This window comes from Protomyctophum bolini (assembly GCF_963924005.1).
Source record: "Protomyctophum bolini genome assembly, chromosome: 20".
Taxonomy (NCBI): Eukaryota; Metazoa; Chordata; class Actinopteri; order Myctophiformes; family Myctophidae; genus Protomyctophum; species Protomyctophum bolini.
Window position 1 is genome coordinate 1,308,002 of NC_137881.1, and position 21,253 is coordinate 1,329,254.

Here is a 21,253-nt window from a genome sequence, read left to right on the forward strand (position 1 = left end):
TCTATTGTCTTAGTCTCTCTGTCGGAGAGCAAGGACTCTGCCGCCGCGGTGAGTGGACTTCTGTTGTCTTTGTCTTAGTCTATTGTCCTAGTCTCTCTGTCGGAGAGCAAGGACTCTGCCGCCGCGGTGAGTGGACTTCTGTTGTCTTTGTCTTAGTCTATTGTCTTAGTCTCTCTGTCGGAGAGCAAGGACTCTGCCGCCGCGGTGAGTGGACTTCTGTTGTCTTTGTCTTAGTCTATTGTCCTAGTCTCTCTGTCGGAGAGCAAGGACTCTGCCGCCGCGGTGAGTGGACTTCTGTTGTCTTTGTCTCAGTCTATTGTCCTAGGGCGCTTTCACACCCAAAGTCCGCTTAGAAGGTCCGGATCAAGGATTGATTTTGGTCCGTTTTGGTGTTCACACTGGACTTTGTAAAGCGTACCAAATATGTAAACAAGTGACACGTGGACATGTTAAGCAAACCAAATAGTGAAAAAAAGAAAAGGTCATTTTACGATGGAGGGAAAAAGAACATGAGGGGAAATCACTGTCTACATTTTTTGGGGCAACCTTCAGTCACACAGAGAGAGAAGAGAACAGCAACAACTTGCTATTGCATTCATTCTTATTAATTATTTCATTAGCCAAATGAGAGCAACAGATGAACAGAGGAGCAGGTGTTTGAACAATAATGTGCTTGCTGCTGATGCATACAATTCACGGAGACGTATTACAGCCTACAACAAGCTAGTTATCCCCGATAAAAAGGACTTTTCTTCCATGTGTGCACCTTGACCCGATTAGATACAATTATGTTATTTCTGCATCAAATCATCGGGCATTTTCCATGTCATCTTATGGTTTAAACTAGAAGGTGGTCAGTTAGTAGGTTATTGAGCTTCAAGTCAGAACAGCTCCGCTGCAGCTAATTGAGTTGACCTAGTTTTACGTCTTTTGCTATAGTGATGTAATCAATGAATCATTTGGGACCACCTGTGTATTATAGCTTATTTAACATTGGCTTTTTCTCTATACGTGCGGCCGTGCGTGACATGGATGATTTTTAATATGTCTCTGTCTCTGCGTCTCTCCCATATAAATATATGGGTCTCTCCCCCTCATGTGTGCGCGCCCACACACACACACACACACACACACACACACACACACACACACACACACACACACACACACACACACACACACACACACAGAAAAAGGAGGGGACACGAGTTGAAAGAGAAACTCTCGCATGAAGACTTCATGCATCGCATGATGCTTTGTCATAACTTTGCGTGGCGGCGGCGCATGCTTAAAATAAACAGATCTACAAGCTTACATCGTGTACCATACCGTACATACCATTCCGTGTCGATAACTTGTACATCTGTTATTTTTGCGCATGTGTTGTGAACCTCGTACGCTGCCATTACATTTGCGCTGCGCCTCGACATATACATTATAAAATAAAACCAGACTGTCAGCCGTCATATCAATAGTGATCCCCGTAAAAAATACATGCTTTTATAACTAATTATTAATGCAGCCTCACGACTGCCGACGCCCGGCGGCTATTTTGGCTATCGTGCTGTATTTGGTCCTCTATAAAGTCCGAATGCGTTCACACCAGTAACGAACCGCACCGTGTGGTTCGTTTGGAAGCCAACCGAGTCCGGCCTTTTTTTAGCGGACCATGGTTAGTTTCTTTGATCCGCACCAGAGTTCGGATGCACGTTCACACCAACCGAACCAAAGGGGTAAGCGGACCATGGTTCGTTTTAAACCAACCAAACATGTCCGATGTCTCTGTCAGAGAAACGTTTACAAAATGTCCAAATTAATTCTTAAAAAATAGCCAATTTAATGTTTAGGTGCCCACTCTTCCTGCACCCTTTTGCAATGTGAAATGCCACTGAATCTGTAGGCCTAATCCTTTTTCATTTTGATTCTGTCTTGTCATATTATGGGCCATGTGAAAAATAATGAGGCCACATCTCTTTTCAACTTGTGACAGCTGATGCTTGTACTGTGAAGACAAAGGTTTCTGAACGTCTCATCCTCCATTTTTACGTGTGCTGAAAATAGCCGATCTACTAGCTCACAACGTGTTGCTGAGGTGACACGTCGTGAGCTTGCAGATCAGCAATTTCTTAGCACGCTGATGCAACAGGTCGTACGGCGAAACATAAGGCAGGCTTTCCCTTTGTTTTTAGCCGAGACGATGTACAGTCAGACACACATGGCTATTGGCTCCTCGATGCAAAATAAACCGTAGTGTACACTACCCGACTTTACGATAATAAGGGACAGTAGGTCAGGACACGGTATTGATATTAAAGCTTCATGTTCTGCAGACTGCATCAGCAGTCCCACTCGCCGATTTAGCTCTGGTCCATAGCCCTAATGCTAGGGTAGAATTAGCATCAGGGCTATGGACCAGAGCTACTCTCGCCGCTATGCCTGTCCATTCTCCAGGCGTGCTGCCGCCGTCTCCCACAGGGAACGACCCTCCACTATGTCGGAACTAAAACCTGTCCCCGTAAAAAGGCAACACGAGCGTCCCGACCGGCTCCAGCACCCGGGAAACATACAGAAGCACAGCGGCGTGTGCATCCACAACTTTTACAACGCCGAGTAGTTTTGCTCCACATCTGAAACGGAGAAGCCGAGTCATTTCCAGACGACAGACATTGTCTAGCCTTATTTTAGCAACTAAATCCTCGTTCCTATCGCTCCCCGTGGCAGACATGCCAACGCTGCTTTTCTCTCTTGCGCGGCAGAGGGAGGAGGAAGTAACTACGGTAGCCCGGCAGCCTGCAGGCGAGTGCGAGAGAGATTTACCGTAAATGCCCTAGCCCATTGATGCCTGAGGCCAAATCTGGGAACGCCTTCTAGGGCCTGACCTAAGGTTTCTGAAAACCTTCAAATTCTGATGTTTTTCTTTTTAAATAGTTATGTTGCTACATGTATAGCAATAGCTGATGAGACACAGAGAGCACGGCCGGCATCAAGGGTAGAACAACGTATACGTTACACCAGGCGTCAATGGGCTAGTTAAAGAGAAAAACTTTTTTTTTTTTTAATCGTCCAAATCCAAAAATCGCGATTTCGATTAAAATCCGATGAATCGTGCAGCCCTATTACTACCAGTATGTATCTTCTGCTGTGAGTTGATTTCCTCCACTAAAACTAAGATGGAAAAATTGCCGACTACCGTTTTTTCACTGACGAAACTAAATGGAAACGAAGCTACGATGACTAAAACTAATAAATGTACTGACAATTTCGTCAACAAATAAAAACTAGACTAAAATGTCAGGGAGGGACTATAGTGGACAAGAGATCCAGTATAAGTCATTTTACACTTGGTTTGAATGGTGAAAATAGCCGATCTACAGCGATGTTAACCCCTTCCTCTCCAGATGTTATAGCGATGTTAACCCCTTCCTCTCCAGATGTTATAGCGATGTTAACCCCTTCCTCTCCAGATGTTATAGCGATGTTAACCCCTTCCTCTCCAGATGTTATAGCGATGTTAACCCCTTCCTCTCCAGATGTTATAGCGATGTTAACCCCTTCCTCTCCAGATGTTATAGCGATGTTAACCCCTTCCTCTCCAGATGTTATAGCGATGTTAACCCCTTCCTCTCCAGATGTTATAACGATGTTGACCCCTTCCTCTCCAGATGGCCACGCTAGCCGAGGTGCGTCAGAAGGAGATGGACACCCTGCTGGCTCTGAGGGCGTCCAACCAGGCTAAGCTCCTCCCCCTGCCGTCGTCGGAGGGGGAGGAGCCTGAAGTGGGCGTGTGTGTGTGTCACCGGGCGCCGCAGGGCGCCATGGCTCAGTGCCAGCTCTGCCGAGAAGCCTTCCACAGCGGCTGCGTCGCCACGGGAACCTCCGACAACAACCACAGCACAAGGTTAGTGTCGTTAAAACACATTTAGTGCCGGAAGTGCATCAAAATAGGAGCTCTGGGGTGCCAGAGTTGTCTGAGCGCTTTTACTCTGAAAGCCATGAACCGGAAACACTTTCCTAAAAAAGTTGACTTGACAAATTGACCTAAACATCCCGATCGTTTTAATTTATACGATATATGATCCAAAAAGCGTTCATATTTTGCGGGAGAGACGGATGAGGAGCAGAAATGAAGCGCCAGCATATCGATCCATTCATCACCACGGAGAGCGCCCTGGATGAGGAGATACGAGTCATTCTTTCCGCCGCGCTAACATGGGAGTCAATGACAAGCTAATAGTTGCACAGAGCGTTAGCATACGGCAAGCGAAAAGGAAAAATTCGGAATATTCTTATCTCGCCCCGTGTCAGTCACTAGGACGTCCACAGACGTCAAAGGCTACGATCGTTTCTAATCCTTATGACGGTCTCACACGTCGTCTGAACTGAAACGGTTAACCCATTTAGGCCTGACGTTGAAATCTAAATCCTGACAGTTCTCTGAAATACCTCATGTTTCTGTATCGGTGGTGCTCAATATTTATTATAATAATACCTCATGTTTCTGTATCAGTGGTGCTCAATATTTCATGTCAAGGACCCCAAAAATGATCTATGAACAAACTAAAACTAACCGAATTAGAAAATAATTACTCGACATTAAACTATAATGCAGTGGTTCTCAAAGTGGGGTCCGGGGACCCCCAGGGGTCCTTGAGGGATTTCCAGAGGGTCCCCAGATAAATGATGGTTTGGAACCAAATTGACCCTTATGGGTCTGTGCTGTGCTCTAATGCAGTTCTATGGTTACCCTAGCAACCAGCCCTGTGCTGTGCTCTAATGCAGTTCTATGGTTACCCTAGCAACCAGCCCTGTGCTGTAATGCAGTGTATTCTATGGTTACCCTAGCAACCAGCCCTGTGCTGTAATGCAGTGTATTCTATGGTTACCCTAGCAACCAGCCCTGTGCTCTAATGAAGTGTATTCTATGGTTACCCTAGCAACCAGCCCTGTGTTCTAATGCAGTGTATTCTATGGTTACCCTAGCAACCAGCCCTGGCTGTGCCCGCTGTGTATTCTATGGTTACCCTAGCAACCAGCCCTGTGCTCTAATGAAGTGTATTCTATGGTTACCCTAGCAACCATCCCTGTGCTGTAATGAAGTGTATTCTATGGTTACCCTAGCAACCAGCCCTGGCTGTGCCCGCTGTGTCAGCGCTCGCGGAAGCCCCCTCTGGACAAGGTGCTCCCCCTGCTGGCCTCTCTGCAGCGCATCAGGGTCCGCCTCCCCGAGGGCGATGCCCTGCGCTTCCTGATCGAGCGGACGGTGCGCTGGCAGCACAGAGTCCAGCAGGGCACCACGCTGGACGCCATGTTGGAGCAGGTGGCCAGGACGGCCAAGCACGGGAAGGTACGTAACGTAGTTACTGTACTATTAGTACTTATTAATAAGGTACGTGACGTAGTTACTGTAATATTAGTACTTATTAATAAGGTACGTAACGTAGTTACTGTAATATTAGTACTTTTCCCAGAATGGCACATATTAGGGCATTAACCCATTCTGACCTGAGATCAGATTCTAAAAATCTCTTCTACGTCCTGACAGTCTTCTGAAAAAGCTGTGTTTCTATGTCAGTCGTTCTTCGATTTTTCAAAAATAGCAGACCTACAAGCTCGTAGCGCGCTATGAGCTATAGTTCCACACATTGGAACTATCCCATTGAGACAAAGCGGGTGCCTATGGGCTATAGTTCCACACATTGGAACTATCCCATTGAGATAGAATGAGCACTTCCTCATTCCATTGTTACGATGGGAGTCAACGCGAGTGTCGCCACTCTCTGACTAGATTAAGCTGAATGCCGCTCTGATTGGCCAAAATTAGCTCAGCTGTTTCAAGTCAAAGTTGCCAGTCCACAATGACTCACGGATGGACGTGTTGTGAGCTTGTAGATCTGCTATTTTTGATGCGCAAGACCGTTCTACGGAGCAGAATAGCATGTTACGTTGTTCACAATGTTTGGAGAGTGGAGACTGGAGCGGGGAGGAGGAGGAGGAGGAGGAATGAACCATGCGATGTTTTTCATACAACCCTAAATGTTCAACAACAAGTTACAACCACAGTTCCTTTGGTTTTTAGAAGGAGCTACAAGCTAGGAGGAGGTTATGATTACATACTAGGTTTGCTAGCTAGCAGGCTGCCAGGCTATGAAGATGATCAACTACTTAACTCCATCGAGACTGTTATAACTATGATCGTGCGGCATGGCGGTTTGTTTGTTTGTTGGATAAGCATGAAGAAACATGAAATCACGGCAAGAGCTACTGTAGTTTGACTGTCACCAAACTGGATAATATTGGGCAGAGTGAGGAGGAACTCCTGCTATACTTTACTGTACCGGACGACACGTCTCCAATCTAACTTGTTGAACAAACTACAGTAATAAACTCACCAATAGTAAAAGTATTTACACACTGTAGTTGTCCCCATTGAGCGTATGAGCCTATGAGGCATACTTATCGCATTATGCTTTTCCCAAAGAAAAACTGTCTTGAATGCTGCTAGTCTCCACCGCCCACACGAGTGAGGGTGACGGCAAAACCCACGTACAGTAGTCTTGGATATGAAAACAATCAGCCAGGACTGGATTAGCACTGAAGTTGGCGAACTACCAACAAAACAACCGAGCTCACAGCTGCATGCCTGCATGTCTGCTGTAGAAAAGAAAAAAGAAAAATCATAAAAATCATAAAAAATATTAGAAATAATATTAGCGAATAATCGGATGTCAATTAACCGTGTCGACTAGTGTTTTTCTAGTCGACTATTCCATTATTATGTTAATGCCCTAACACATATTACATATTACTTTTTTTGTTTTTTGTTTTGCTGGCTGCCGTTTGAAAACATTTAATTTTAAAGGTAGGGAGAGATTACCGCTTTATTATTTCATAGCCTTTTTTTTGGCTGATTGGTGATTCTTCTTAATATTGGATCTAATAACATTAATAACATTAATAACATTGCATTTAGTTCTGAAAGAAGCCGACTTAACGCATTTAGACGATTCTACAAATGTTCTCGAAGTCCTGACAGTTTTCTATGTCGGTGGTTCTATGTCAGTGGTTCTATGTCAGTGGTTCTATGTCAGTGGTTCTATGTCGGTGGTTCTATGTCGGTGGTTCTATGTCGGTGGTTCTATGTCGGTGGTTCTATGTCGGTGGTTCTATGTCAGTGGTTCTATGTCGGTGGTTCTATGTCGGTGGTTCTATGTCAGTGGTTCTATGTCAGTGGTTCTATGTCAGTGGTTCTATGTCAGTGGTTCTATGTCGGTGGTTCTCAAACATTTTCTGAAAATATGTAGTTCAACATCTTTTTGTTCCTGCAGGCGAGACATTGGTGGAAGAAGTCTTCTTCACATCCCACTCAGGAAATACATGGTTATTTCTACACCCAGCATCGCAACACCATTCCTCTACACGGTCAGTAACCCTAACCCTTCAAGAGCAACCATTACTAATACTAACACCTACACAGAGCAACCATTACTAATACTAACCCCTACACAGAGCAACCATTACTAATACTAACACCTACACAGAGCAACCATTACTAATACTAACACCTACACAGAGCATCCATTACTAATACTAACACCTACACAGAGCATCCATTACTAATACTAACACCTACACAGAGCAACCATTACTAATACTAACCCCTACACAGAGCATCCATTACTAATACTAACACCTACACAGAGCATCCATTACTAATACTAACACCTACACAGAGCATCCATTACTAATACTAACACCTACACAGAGCATCCATTACTAATACTAACACCTACACAGAGCAACCATTACTAATACTAACACCTACACAGAGCAACCATTACTAATACTAACACCTACACAGAGCATCCATTACTAATACTAACACCTACACAGAGCAACCATTACTAATACTAACCCCTACACAGAGCATCCATTACTAATACTAACCCCTACACAGAGCAACCATTACTAATACTAACCCCTACACAGAGCATCCATTACTAATACTAACACCTACACAGAGCAACCATTACTAATACTAACCCCTACACAGAGCAACCATTACTAATACTAACACCTACAGAGCATCCATTACTAATACTAACACCTACAGAGCATCCATTACTAATACTAACACCTACACAGAGCAACCATTACTAATACTAACACCTACAGAGCATCCATTACTAATACTAACCCCTACACAGAGCAACCATTACTAATACTAACACCTACACAGAGCAACCATTACTAATACTAACCCCTACACAGAGCAACCATTACTAATACTAACCCCTACACAGAGCAACCATTACTAATACTAACACCTACACAGAGCAACCATTACTAATACTAACCCCTACACAGAGCAACCATTACTAATACTAACCCCTACACAGAGCAACCATTACTAATACTAACACCTACACAGAGCAACCATTACTAATACTAACACCTACACAGAGCAACCATTACTAATACTAACCCCTACACAGAGCAACCATTACTAATACTAACACCTACACAGAGCATCCATTACTAATACTAACACCTACACAGAGCAACCATTACTAATACTAACACCTACACAGAGCAACCATTACTAATACTAACACCTACACAGAGCAACCATTACTAATACTAACACCTACACAGAGCAACCATTACTAATACTAACCCCTACACAGAGCAACCATTACTAATACTAACCCCTACACAGAGCAACCATTACTAATACTAACCCCTACACAGAGCATCCATTACTAATACTAACACCTACACAGAGCAACCATTACTAATACTAACACCTACACAGAGCAACCATTACTAATACTAACACCTACACAGAGCAACCATTACTAATACTAACACCTACACAGAGCAACCATTACTAATACTAACCCCTACACAGAGCAACCATTACTAATACTAACCCCTACACAGAGCAACCATTACTAATACTAACCCCTACACAGAGCATCCATTACTAATACTAACCCCTACACAGAGCAACCATTACTAATACTAACACCTGTCCTACAGAGCATCACAGCACCATTCCTCTACTGTGTAGAGGGACGGTTAGGTGTTAGGTATTAGACCAGGGGTGCCCACTCTTTTTTGACTGTAGAGCTACTTTCTTTCAAAATGACCAGCTGGGCAAGATCTACCCACCGAAAAACAATATTATGAGTGAAAATAGTTTAAATTATGTACCTGATCTAGGGCACGGTGCATGGCACAGTTGGTAGTGCTGTCGCCTCACAGCTAGAAGGTCCTGGGTTCGATTCCCGCTGGGGACACTGTGGGCACCGGCGGCGTGTTCCCTCCTCCGCGTCATCAGTGCCCATACCCGAGGCGGGGGTTGGCGAAAGGGCCTTTCTGTGTGGAGTTTGCATGTTCTCCCCGTGTCCCCTAGGGTAGGTACCCTCACAAAAACATGCTGTAATCCTGGTCTCTAAAACGACCTCCCCCTGGCCAGCCGGGGCGCCTGATGGAGGGGAGAGGAACTTGTCGGAATAACGTGTTCCTTCCACGCGCTACGTCCGGCCGGGGAAATTCCCCTCTGTCAGGTGACAAGAAGCAGCTTGGACTCCTCATGCATAGAAGGAGGCATGAGGTCAGTCCGCTGCCCCCCCAGGTTGGCAGAGGAAGTGTAGCGCCCAGGATTACATTAGATAATTGGCACTGGGTGAAAAGAAAACTGGGTTACAAAATTGTGGGATAAAAAATAAAATATATATGTACCTGATCTTGGGCTTTGGAATAGCGGAGCTGGCGTTACATATTAAGACAAATACACTTCTGAATGGGAAATTGAGGGGGAGAAATGGAATAGGTTATAGGTAGGATTTCTTTGGATTTAATTTGTAATGCTATACTACAGACGGCAACACTCTTGAAAACAAAATACTTGCATTGTGGGTTTGAGCTGACAGGCCTTTTTGATGTCAATCAATCAAGTCGCCTTAATTCAAGTGGCATATGTCAAAATATTATTTTTTATATTTGCTCCAGACTGTATGACGGAAGCATTTATATTTTACTCGTGATCAGAGCTTCCGTTGCTCCAGACTGTATGACGGGATCATTTATATTTTACTCATGATCAGAGCTTCCGTTGCTCCAGACTGTATGACGGAAGCATTTATATTTTACTCATGATCAGAGCTTCCGTTGCTCCAGACTGTATGACGGAAGCATTTATATTTTACTCGTGATCAGAGCTTCCGTTGCTCCAGACTGTACGACGGAAACATTTATATTTTACTCGTGATCAGAGGTTCCGTTGCTCCAGACTGTATGACTGAAGCATTTATATTTTACTCATGATCAGAGCTTCCGTTGCTCCAGACTGTATGACGGGAGCATTTATATTTTACTCTTGATCAGAGCTTCCGTTGCTCCAGACTGTACGACGGAAGCATTTATATTTTACTCGTGATCAGAGCTTCCGTTGCTCCAGACTGTACGACGGGAGCATTTATATTTTACTCGTGATCAGAGCTTCCGTTGCTCCAGACTGTACGACGGGAGCATTTGAACATTGCGAGAGGCAACGTGAGACACTGTGGTGTGTAGCTCTGTGTCATAGTGTGTAGTTTCCTGTTTCCTGTAGCTCTGTGTCATAGTGTCGTGTTTCCTGTAGTTCTGTGTCATAGTGTGGTGTTTCCTGTTTCCTGTAGTTCTGTGTCATAGTGTGGTGTTTCCTGTTTCCTGTAGTTCTGGGTCATAGTGTGGTGTTTCCTGTAGTTCTGGGTCATAGTGTGGTGTTTCCTGTTCCCTGTAGTTCTGGGTCCAGATCTGGAGGAGCTGATGGTGGAGGGCTTCCTGCTCCAGGTCACCCTCCCAGAGACGGAGCAGCTGTACCGGGCCGTGCTGCGCTGCCTGCTTCCCCCCCCTCCTCCCCCCAGGAGCCCCTCGGACCCCCACCCCCCCCACCACCACCACCACAGAGGGAGCCTCCACCCAACACAGGTAACACTCCTTTTCCCTATAGACTACAAGCTGTGAGCTTGTAGATCGGCTCTTTTCCGGGCCGATGGGACCGATGGGACCGGGCCGTGTATCAGTACAGCTTGGCGTGGCTCGTAGCTGAGATGTTATCGTGTGTGTGTGTGTGTGTGTGTGTGTGTGTGTTAACAGAACGGAGGTTCCTGTCACAAAAAGGAGGCGGTTCTGAACGGCCAGAAGGAGCACAAGAGGACCAAGCGGCGTAAGGACAGCTCCGACTCGTCTCGGGACCGAGACCGGGACCGGGACCGGGACCGGGCCAAGAAGTCCCGCAAGAAGAGGTCCAAGTCCACGCACAGGGAGAAGAGCCACCACCACCAGCACCACCAGCACCACCAGCACAGTGAGCTCGCCTCCATCACCTCCACCACGCCGGCCACCAAGAGGTCCAGCTCTCCTCCGCTCAGCCCTGACCGCCCGGCTCCTCCCCCAGAGTCGCCGGCTCCTCCCCCTGCGTCGGCTCCTCCCCCTGTGTCAGCTCCTCCCCCTGCGCCGGCGCCATCGGACTCAGACGAGGAGGACTACTCTCTGTGCGCCGCGCCGTGGTGCCGCGAGCCGGAAGGAGACGAGGTGATGCTCCATTTACTATCTGTGAGCTTGTAGATCTGCTATTTTATTTACTATCGCGCTGTGAGCTTGTAGATCTGCTATTTTATTTACTATCGCACTGTGAGCTTGTAGATCTGCTATTTTATTTACTATCGCGCTGTGAGCTTGTAGATCTGCTATTTTATTTACTATCGCGCTGTGAGCTTGTAGATCTGCTATTTTATTTACTATCGCGCTGTGAGCTTGTAGATCTGCTATTTTATTTACTATCGCGCTGTGAGCTTGTAGATCTGCTATTTTATTTACTATCGCGCTGTGAGCTTGTAGATCTGCTATTTTATTTACTATCGCGCTGTGAGCTTGTAGATCTGCTATTTTATTTACTATCGCGCTGTGAGCTTGTAGATCTGCTATTTTATTTACTATCGCGCTGTGAGCTTGTAGATCTGCTATTTTTTGGAAAAATCCTGAAAGTCTGGTGTGAATCTTTGAATATATATTCTTTCAGAGTGAACGTTTTAACTCAAATCTTTGCTTCTGGGGGAACTACATATTTTCCAATGGGGGTCCGCAGCCAAATACAGATAATTCTGGTCACAAATGGTCACACAGCCCCCTACAAGTAAATTGTTTTTTTTCTGTGGGCTCCTCAGGTGGACTGGGTCTATAGTAACAGTGTTTCTGTGGGTTTACTGGGTCTGTAGCAGTGTAGCAGGACTAACGCCCTTACATCGCGTTACGTTACATAACGAAACTACTATTTGCAATCATTTGTAACCTAACGCTTTACATTTCCCATTCCATAACGGCGCTATAGTTATTGTTCGAGCGTTACCCGCGTTATGGCGTTATGTCAACTTATGTGATCAGTGAAAAAAGTCTGGCCATGCAGCTCCGTGAGTCTATCATACAGGCGTCTCTGTGCTGCTGAAGTGAAGGGGGCAAATAAAGTTGTGAATCGATATAATTCAACTAAACTGCGGGAGAAACACAGATGTACAAGCCCAACGTGCTGTGCATTGCGACGGGTAGATAACTTGTAGATCTGCTACTTCCAGCGCAGGAAGGGCGCATGCTTATGACGCTCTTTAACTATGCATTCAGAAGCCAGTGACAGACTCACAACACAGAAGTTGACAGAACACACACGCACTGCAGCAGACGGAATACACTGGCAGATCCGACAAAACTTTGCACACATCTGTGCTTTGCCTTTCATCCACGCTTCCATAGCCTTTTAAATCTTATTTCCCATCCACGGGCACAAGCAACGTGATATCAGCAGCTTCCACCCGATCTGTGGTGGTGTTCTGTTGACGAGGGAAGCTACTAGCTAGCATGGGAGCTAACGTTAGTTTCACTATGTACTTTCCATCCGTTCCCCAACCCCTCACACTCGCTGCTGCGTTTACACGGGCAGACACAAAGACGAATGGGAATATCATTTGGAGCTTTAACAATGAATGATAGACTGCATCGTTGCGTCTGCCCGTGTTTAATGGTCAGGGTTTCACTGTCAAAACGATGCACTTCCCAAAACTCAGAGACATGCCACCACCTATAAATTCAAACCCACATCTGGAATATTGCTATCTCATTCCACTTTAATTTATTTTATTCCATAGTCTTAGTTTTTCTCTAATAAAGTTGGTTTTATTTGTTTTCTCATGTTCTCCTTGAAAAGTGTCTTTAAGTACTCAGAGAAGCTTTATATAAATAATATTATCACTATTATTATTACTACTTGTTTTATTGCCTATGCTTATGTAGAAAAAAAGCTCACTGCTCAGGTCAAATAGGCCTATTGATATGCGATTAAAATGTGATTAATTGAGATTAATTCATCACAAAGCCTCCAATTAATTAGATGTTTTTTTAATGAAGTCCCAAGTCTCCCAACCCTATTCTTTATAGATCTAGCTTAAAAACAAAGTTCCTATATTCGGTATTCGGTTTCGGCCGTTTTTTATATTATTATTTTTTAAAGTAAAGTAAAGTAGTTACTTTCATAATTTAATGTAAAGTAACAAATTACTTTTTTAGATGAGTAACGATAACTATAATTCCTTACTTTTTAAAAGTAACTTCCCCAACACTGGTCTGTAGTAACAGTGTTTCTGTGGGTGGACTGGGTCTGTAGTAACAGTGTTTCTGTGGGTGGACTGGGTCTGTAGTAACAGTGTTTCTGTGGGTGGACTGGGTCTGTAGTAACAGTGTTTCTGTGGGTTTACTGGGTCTGTAGTAACAGTGTTTCTGTGGGTGGACTGGGTCTGTACTAACAGTGTTTCTGTGGGTGGACTGGGTCTGTACTAACAGTGTTTCTGTGGGTTTACTAGGTCTGTAGTAACAGTGTTTCTGTGGGTTTACTGGGTCTGTAGTAACAGTGTTTCTGTGGGTGGACTGGGTCTGTAGTAACAGTGTTTCTGTGGGTTTACTGGGTCTGTAGTAACAGTGTTTCTGTGGGTTTACTGGGTCTGTAGTAACAGTGTTTCTGTGGGTTTACTAGGTCTGTAGTAACAGTGTTTCTGTGGGTTTACTGGGTCTGTAGTAACAGTGTTTCTGTGGGTTGACTGGGTCTGTACTAACAGTGTTTCTGTGGGTGGACTGGGTCTGTACTAACAGTGTTTCTGTGGGTTTACTTGGTCTGTAGTAACAGTGTTTCTGTGGGTTGTGTTCCAGGTGGACTGGGTCCAGTGCGACGGGAACTGCAACCAGTGGTTCCACCAGGTGTGTGTGGGTCTGTCTGCCGACCAGGCCAAGAGTGACGACTACATCTGCATCAGCTGCACACAACCAGACTACGACAGGGGAGACTGAAGAGTTCCACACAGCCAGGCTACCACAGGGGAGACTGAAGAGTTCCACACAGCCAGGCTACCACAGGGGAGACTGAAGAGTTCCACACAGCCAGACTACCACAGGGGAGGCTGAAGAGTTCCACACAGCCAGGCTACCACAGGGGAGGCTGAAGAGTTCCACACAGCCAGGCTACCACAGGGGAGGCTGAAGAGTTCCACACAGCCAGACTACCACAGGGGAGGCTGAAGAGTTCCACACAGCCAGGCTACCACAGGGGAGGCTGAAGAGTTCCACACAGCCAGACTACCACAGGGGAGGCTGAAGAGTTCCACACAGCCAGGCTACCACAGGGGAGGCTGAAGAGTTCCACACAGCCAGACTACCACAGGGGAGGCTGAAGAGTTCCACACAGCCAGGCTACCACAGGGGAGGCTGAAGAGTTCCACACAGCCAGACTACCACAGGGGAGGCTGAAGAGTTCCACACAGCCAGACTACCACAGGGGAGGCTGAAGAGTTCCACACAGCCAGACTACCACAGGGGAGGCTGAAGAGTTCCACACAGCCAGGCTACCACAGTGGAGGCTGAAGAGTTCCACACAGCCAGACTACCACAGGGGAGACTGACTAAAGAGTCCACCAGACTGACTGAAGAGCCCACCGGAACCAGAGCCATAGAGTAAGACAGAGTTCTAGCGCTGTCCGTGCAGCCTGGATGAGAGAGACGAGCTGGAGTTGGAAATACATCGTTTACAACGAGGGGCGGCGCAAATATCAACAATTTTAAAGTTGCACAGTGACAACTAAAGTCTCTGTAATGTTTATGTTGTACTATTACTGAAATAAACAATCTAAAATAAGGGCGATTTTGAGCTCATTAAAGCTGGGCTGTTGCCCTGAGTCCAGTGCATTCTGCCTACTTCCGGTCACTCTTCGGCCAATAGAAGTCTCTGTAGGAGAGCCTCCGTTGGACTGAAGCCAATAGAAGTCTCTGTAGGAGAGCCTCCATTGGACTGAAGCCAATAGAAGTCTATGTAGGAGAGCCTCCATTGGACTGACGCCAATAGAAGTCTCTGTAGGAGAGCCTCCATTGGACTGAAGCCAATAGAAGTCTATGTAGGAGAGCCTCCATTGGACTGAAGCCAATAGAAGTCTCTGTAGGAGAGCCTCCATTGGACTGACGCCAATAGAAGTCTCTGTAGGAGAGCCTCCATTGGACTGAAGCCAATAGAAGTCTATGTAGGAGAGCCTCCATTGGACTGAAGCCCTGTGAAGTGAACAGAGTTGTGGTAACTCTGTCTTGCTCTATGGCTCTGAGCCAGACTACGACAGGAGACTGACTGACTGACTGACTGGAGAGACCAAAACACACACAAACACACACGGAACTTTTCTGAAGGATCAGCAGCTCGGTGGTCGTGGTCGCTGGACTGTGGGGGCCACAGTCCTCCCTGTGGGGCCCCCAAGGTTAATTAAATAAGGTTAGGAAGCGAAGACCGCACGGGGGACTCCCTGGAAGGACAGAAACATGCAGCCAAGCCTCCTTGGTCTCAACTGCACATGTTTCTCTCCTTCCAGGGAGCAACATGGAGTCCACCGTACGGTCTTCACTTCTTAACCTTATTTAATTAACCTTGGGGGCCCTCCCTGTGTGGCCCCCCAGCCCTCCCTGTGTGGCCCCCCAGCCCTCCCTGTGTGGCCCCCCAGCCCTCCCTGTGGGCCCCCCAGCCCTCCCTGTGGGGCCCCCAGCCCTCCCTGTGGGCCCCCAGCCCTTCCTGTGGGCCCCCCAGCCCTCCCTGTGGGCCCCCCAGCCCTCCCTGTGGGCCCCCAGCCCTTCCTGTGGGCCCCCAGCCCTCCCTGTGGGCCCCCCAGCCCTCCCTGTGGGGCCCCCAGCCCTCCCTGTGGGCCCCCAGCCCTCCCTGTGGCCCCCCCAGCCCCTACGGTCACGGTCTCCTCCCTAAACCCTTCCTGCTTGCTCTCCTTAGTGACTTCGGTGCTACGTAAACCTTTTTCTCCTCCAGACTTTTTTCCAGAGTTACAACAAGATCTTATTTTTTTTCCTGACGCTGTTTTTTGTTCCACGGTGGCTGAGTGAGTTCTGTTCAGCCCACCAGAAGAGGGTTCTGTTCAGCCAGAGGGTCCAGAGGGTTCTGTTCAGCCAGAGGGTTCTGTTCAGCCAGACGGTCCAGAGGGTTCTGTTCAGCCAGCCAGACGGTCCAACTAATCCTTCCAACACTTGTTTTTTTTCCCCCTTGATGCAGATTGTACAAAAAATTATTACGGCAGATGTTTAAAAAAAAACAACATTGCAGGGATTTTTTCAACCAAAAAAACGACAAAAAAAAGTCAGTTTGACGACAACACAAGTTTTGGAACTTCCTCCTGTATTTTTTTTTTTTTTTTTTTTACATGTATCTGAACAATGTGAAGCTTCTATCTTTTCTCTTGTAGAGTTAATAATATTATTTATCTGAGCAATAACTGAACTTAATTAATTGGAGTTCGGTTTTCACCTGAAGCTTATATATTTGTGATTTAGGAGTTCTTTGATAGAATGCTTTCTTTCTCGAAGCAAAGTCTTCCCGTTTAAAACAGAAATTACATTAATTCATAATGCTGTTGAACAGTTTATACACCGGATAACTCTTCTGTGTTTCCTTTTGGACCTGGAGAGAAATGAAATATAGTTTAGTCATTTCACGAGTGTTTTGTTTTTTGTTTGTAGTGCTAACCGATATTAACTGGAAATATTATCCCATAATCCTGCTGTCTGTGGGTTTGATGATCTGCTCCCATTTATCCTCACCGTGTCCACAAATTGTTTTACTCGCGGCCAATTTGTTCTGGGTCGTCGTGAGTGAAATATCCATTTATTTTGTGTTTCCTGAATCTTAAAAATATTTTCTCTAGAAGAAGTCGTCCTCAACATGAGTTGAAAACAAATTCAAATACATTTTCTGAAAGAATTTCATGAGTAAAATAAAACAAAATTAATTATAATCAAAGAAATGTCCCTAAATTAGAAAACAAACTAATGCCTAAGAAGTAGAGAAAATGGCAGATCTTCAAGCTCGCAAAACACGGTTCGCGGACCGTATTCTGCGAGCTTGAAGATCTGCCATTTTCTCTTTTCCCTGACAAATGATTTTATCTTTTTGGGTTTTTCTGGAGCCGAAACGTTTTGTGAAACCACTTCTTTACTGGACATTATTTAAATTGTCTCGTTTGTGGGTTTTCTTTTATTTTTATTCTTTTTTTAAATTGTAAACCCTTTGTGTTCCTGGCTTTGAGTAAACAGTTATTCATGTTGGCAAACTATAAGAATGCACTGTCGGTGAACATTTAGAAATGTAAATTCTGTTTTTTAGGGATTTCCCCTTTTTGACTCTAGAATGAAATGTGTTGCGTTTAGAGCTAACACAGCTGTGTGATTAAACTGCCACGGGTATAAATATTCACCTTTTTCTGCTCCTTTTGGGTAAATAATATAATTCATATGTTGCGGTTTGCATTATAAAATAAAATAAAAACTGTTGTTCCCGATCTGACGTCGAAACGTAACCTCAAATTATTTATATTGACTTGAAAAATAATTTGGTTGACTGTAGCAGTTACTCGAAATGACTCTGAATCCAATGCTAAACGTTTGCCATTCACTGCTGTCATAAGTCTACTCAATATTGTTTTGTTTTAAGCAGGGCTTGAACCGGTGACACTGGGACCCCGAGCTTGGATCCGTACTTCCCCTTCCTAGAAGCTAGTTTTAACATTTCAGTGCTTTTTGAAAATATTCTGATACATTATCGCTTGCAGCAGGATTGCACATGAAGCCAAGTTAGTAATTGCATCCATTCCCTTCCCTTTTCTCTCCTTTTCTCTCCTTTCTTCTCTTTTTCTTCTCCCCCTCCTTCCCCCTCCATTTTCGATGCCTAGTCCAGATTAGACCACTGAGGACGTTGCCAGTAAGGGGACCCGTGTCTGTATTGACTATTTTGACCGTGACGTACCCGGAAGAGCCACTTCCGGATCTTACTCAAGGCAGCTCCACGTCGACAAGAAAATCGTGGCAAAAATCTCGCGGGCGTGGCCTCCCACCGGAAGGAAGTAACGTCCCCCTCAAATACGGAAGAGACGCGTGTAGGGGAGTTTGGTAAACAGGAGGAACATTGAACTTGAATCACAGGTCGACTCTTCGAGGGATGGCGGAGGACACAGGAGGCACGCCAAAAGGGAGGAAAAGTAAGGGACGACAGCGAAAGGCGACGGTGGACGAGGAGGGGTACAACCCAACTGAGCCAAAGTACGTCCCGCTTCCGAGTGAGGAAGGGTACAATCCGACTGAGCCACCGTACATCCCGGAGTATCCGATTGAGGAAGTGTACAACCCGACTGAGCCATCGTACTACAGTAGAGAGAGTGTCCATGGGGAGAGTGAAGGACAAGATGAGGAGGAGGGTATGGAGCCGGAGCCGGGTCGCAAAGCCCAAAAGGAGCGAGACTCGAGACGAGGGCTGGAAAATAAGAGGAGGAGGAATGACACTTCTAGCGCAGACAGGGAGGACAGCCACAGTCAAGAGGGGAGTTTTGTGGCTGGAATGAAAGCGGAGGGAGCTTCAAATGGGATTTTCAGAGATCCACACAGGGTAAAAGTTGGAAAGATAAGGGAAGTAAGGGTGACAAGCAGTGGACTGGTAGTAATTAAGTGCAGTACAAAGGAGCAGATGGAAGAAATTATGGGGATAACGGAATACGAGGGCGCCAGTGTTAAATGTTTCAGGTTAGGAGAAAAACCAAAGAAAAGGGGAGTGATTAGTGGGGTCCCCCTATCAATAGATAGTGAGGCATTCCTCCACAGTGACGGCGTGTGTGAAGCCAGGAGGATGAAACGGAGCAGAGAGGGGAGAAAGGAGGACAGCAATTCAATTTGTTTGTCCTTTGAAGGAGAGTTGCCGGAGAGAGTATATGTGGACTACATAATGCTACCGAGTGAGGCCGTTCGAGGAAGCTCCACGGCGATGCTTCTGTTGCCAGGAGTATGGGCATGTGGCCGCAGTGTGCAGGGGGAAAAGCAGATGCGGAAAGTGTGGAGGGATAAACTGTGAGGGAAAATGTGAACAACAGCATCAGGGTCAACCAAAGTGTGTCAACTGTGAAGGGAGCCATCATACAGGTGCAGTGCAGTGCCCTAAGAGAGTGAAGGAAGTGGCAGTGAGCAGGATACGGAGGAAAGAGAAGGGCATGACATACGCCGAGGCTGTCAAGAGACTGGAGGTAGAGGAACAAGCGGCAGAGCAAAAGGAACCAGTGGAGATGAGGAATGGACAAAAGGAGTTTCCTGGCTTTTATAGCTATGGTGGTGAACTGTGCCGTTGAAAAACAAAGCAAGTCCGAAAGGATTAAAATGGTGCTTGACGCAGCTAGGAGGTTTCTGAAGGTGGAAGACATCAGTGCTGAAGAGCTGGACAGTACCTTAAGAGAGGGGTTCGCACCAACTCAGCCAAATGTGGCTGAGTAACAGAAGAGAAATGACGGTAAAGGGATAATGTGGGTGGGCAATGTAAATATTTCTCACTGAGAAGAACACCAAAGGGGATCATATAATCCCTACCTGTGGAGGGCAGCAATGTGCCGGAAGGCATCCAGTCTGCCGGAAAATCACAAGAAGAAGAAGAAGAAGAGGAAGAGGTAGGGGAGTTTGGTCAGTGTTTGTTTGAGAAGTGCCTCGTAGCAGCAGCAGCAGCAGGTAAACAATGAAATGTTATTTAATACTTAACGTTGTTGTTGTTCAAACATCTGTTATCACTTATGATGTTACTTGTTGTGATGTTTATATATTATGTTCGTACTACTACTGTGTAAAACCGTGTTCCAGTAGCCGAATGCACAAACAAAACGAAACCAACTCGGTCCTCCACTGGGAGGAGAAACCATCGACTGTAACCATTCGGGTACTGGATCACAGTTTTACATAGTAGTAGTAACATATAAACACAACAAGTAACTTCATAAGGGACATTTTTGAGCCACGGACTACCACTAATGTTAATAAGGCACAGTCACTAACCGCTCTCCTACAGTAATACATGCAAAACATCAACATGGTACAAACAAAGGATTAAAAGCAATCTTCTACATTCTCTGTTTTTTTGGGAAATTAAGCAGATGCTTAACAATTAAACTATTGAGAGTGTAAAGATCTACTATTGGAGTCCATTTGGTTACCTAAATTAAATTGCTCTGTATTGTGACAGTAATCATTGTTATAGTGTGTGTTCAGTAATGGTGTTAAATAGCTCTATAGTGTGACAGTAATCATTGCTATAGTGTGTTCAGTAATGGTGTTAAATAGCTCTATAGTGTGACAGTAATCTTTGCTATAGAGTGTGTTCAGTAACAGTGTTAAATAGCTCTATAGTGTGACCGTTGCTAGTGCCAGTTGCTAGTGAGAGTTGCTAGTGCCAGTTGCTAGTGAGAGTTGCTAATGAGAGTTGCTAGTGAGAGTTGCTAGTGAGAGTTGCTAGTGCCAGTTGCTAGTGAGAGTTGCTAGTGAGAGTTGCTAATGAGAGTTGCTAGTGCCAGTTGCTAGAGAGAGTTGCTATTTTTTGAAAAAAATGTTATCCTCATTTTTCATCATTTTTTAACATGGGCTATAGCCCCTACCGTACGGCATACTATAGCATGCCGTTTTTCATCATTTTTGAGGATTTGAAGAAAATTCAAAATTTCATAAAAAACAGGGGTTATAGCCCATCGTTTTTTGAAATTTTGAAAAAAATGTTATCCTCATTTTTCATCATTTTTGAACATGGGCTATAGCCCGTACCGTACGGCATACTATAGCACGCCGTTTTTCATCATTTTTGAGGATTTGTAGAAAATTCAAAATTTCAAAAACA

General features: G+C 45.4%; 1 protein-coding gene across 2 annotated transcripts in view; it reads left to right on the top strand.

Annotated features, from left to right (window-relative positions):
* Window positions 1–17,900, top strand: part of kdm5ba (lysine demethylase 5Ba) — a 63,506-nt gene extending 45,606 nt beyond the window's left edge. For both annotated transcript variants that reach the window (XM_080792571.1, XM_080792572.1), the window contains exons 24-29: window positions 3,663–3,898; window positions 5,119–5,344; window positions 7,326–7,419; window positions 10,787–10,974; window positions 11,143–11,580; window positions 14,239–17,900. In XM_080792571.1, the coding sequence (XP_080648697.1) occupies window positions 3,663–3,898; window positions 5,119–5,344; window positions 7,326–7,419; window positions 10,787–10,974; window positions 11,143–11,580; window positions 14,239–14,376 (1,320 nt within the window). In that variant the 3' untranslated portion in view covers window positions 14,377–17,900. The remainder of the gene's footprint in view (window positions 1–3,662; window positions 3,899–5,118; window positions 5,345–7,325; window positions 7,420–10,786; window positions 10,975–11,142; window positions 11,581–14,238) is intronic.
* Window positions 17,901–21,253: the final 3,353 nt, after the last annotated feature.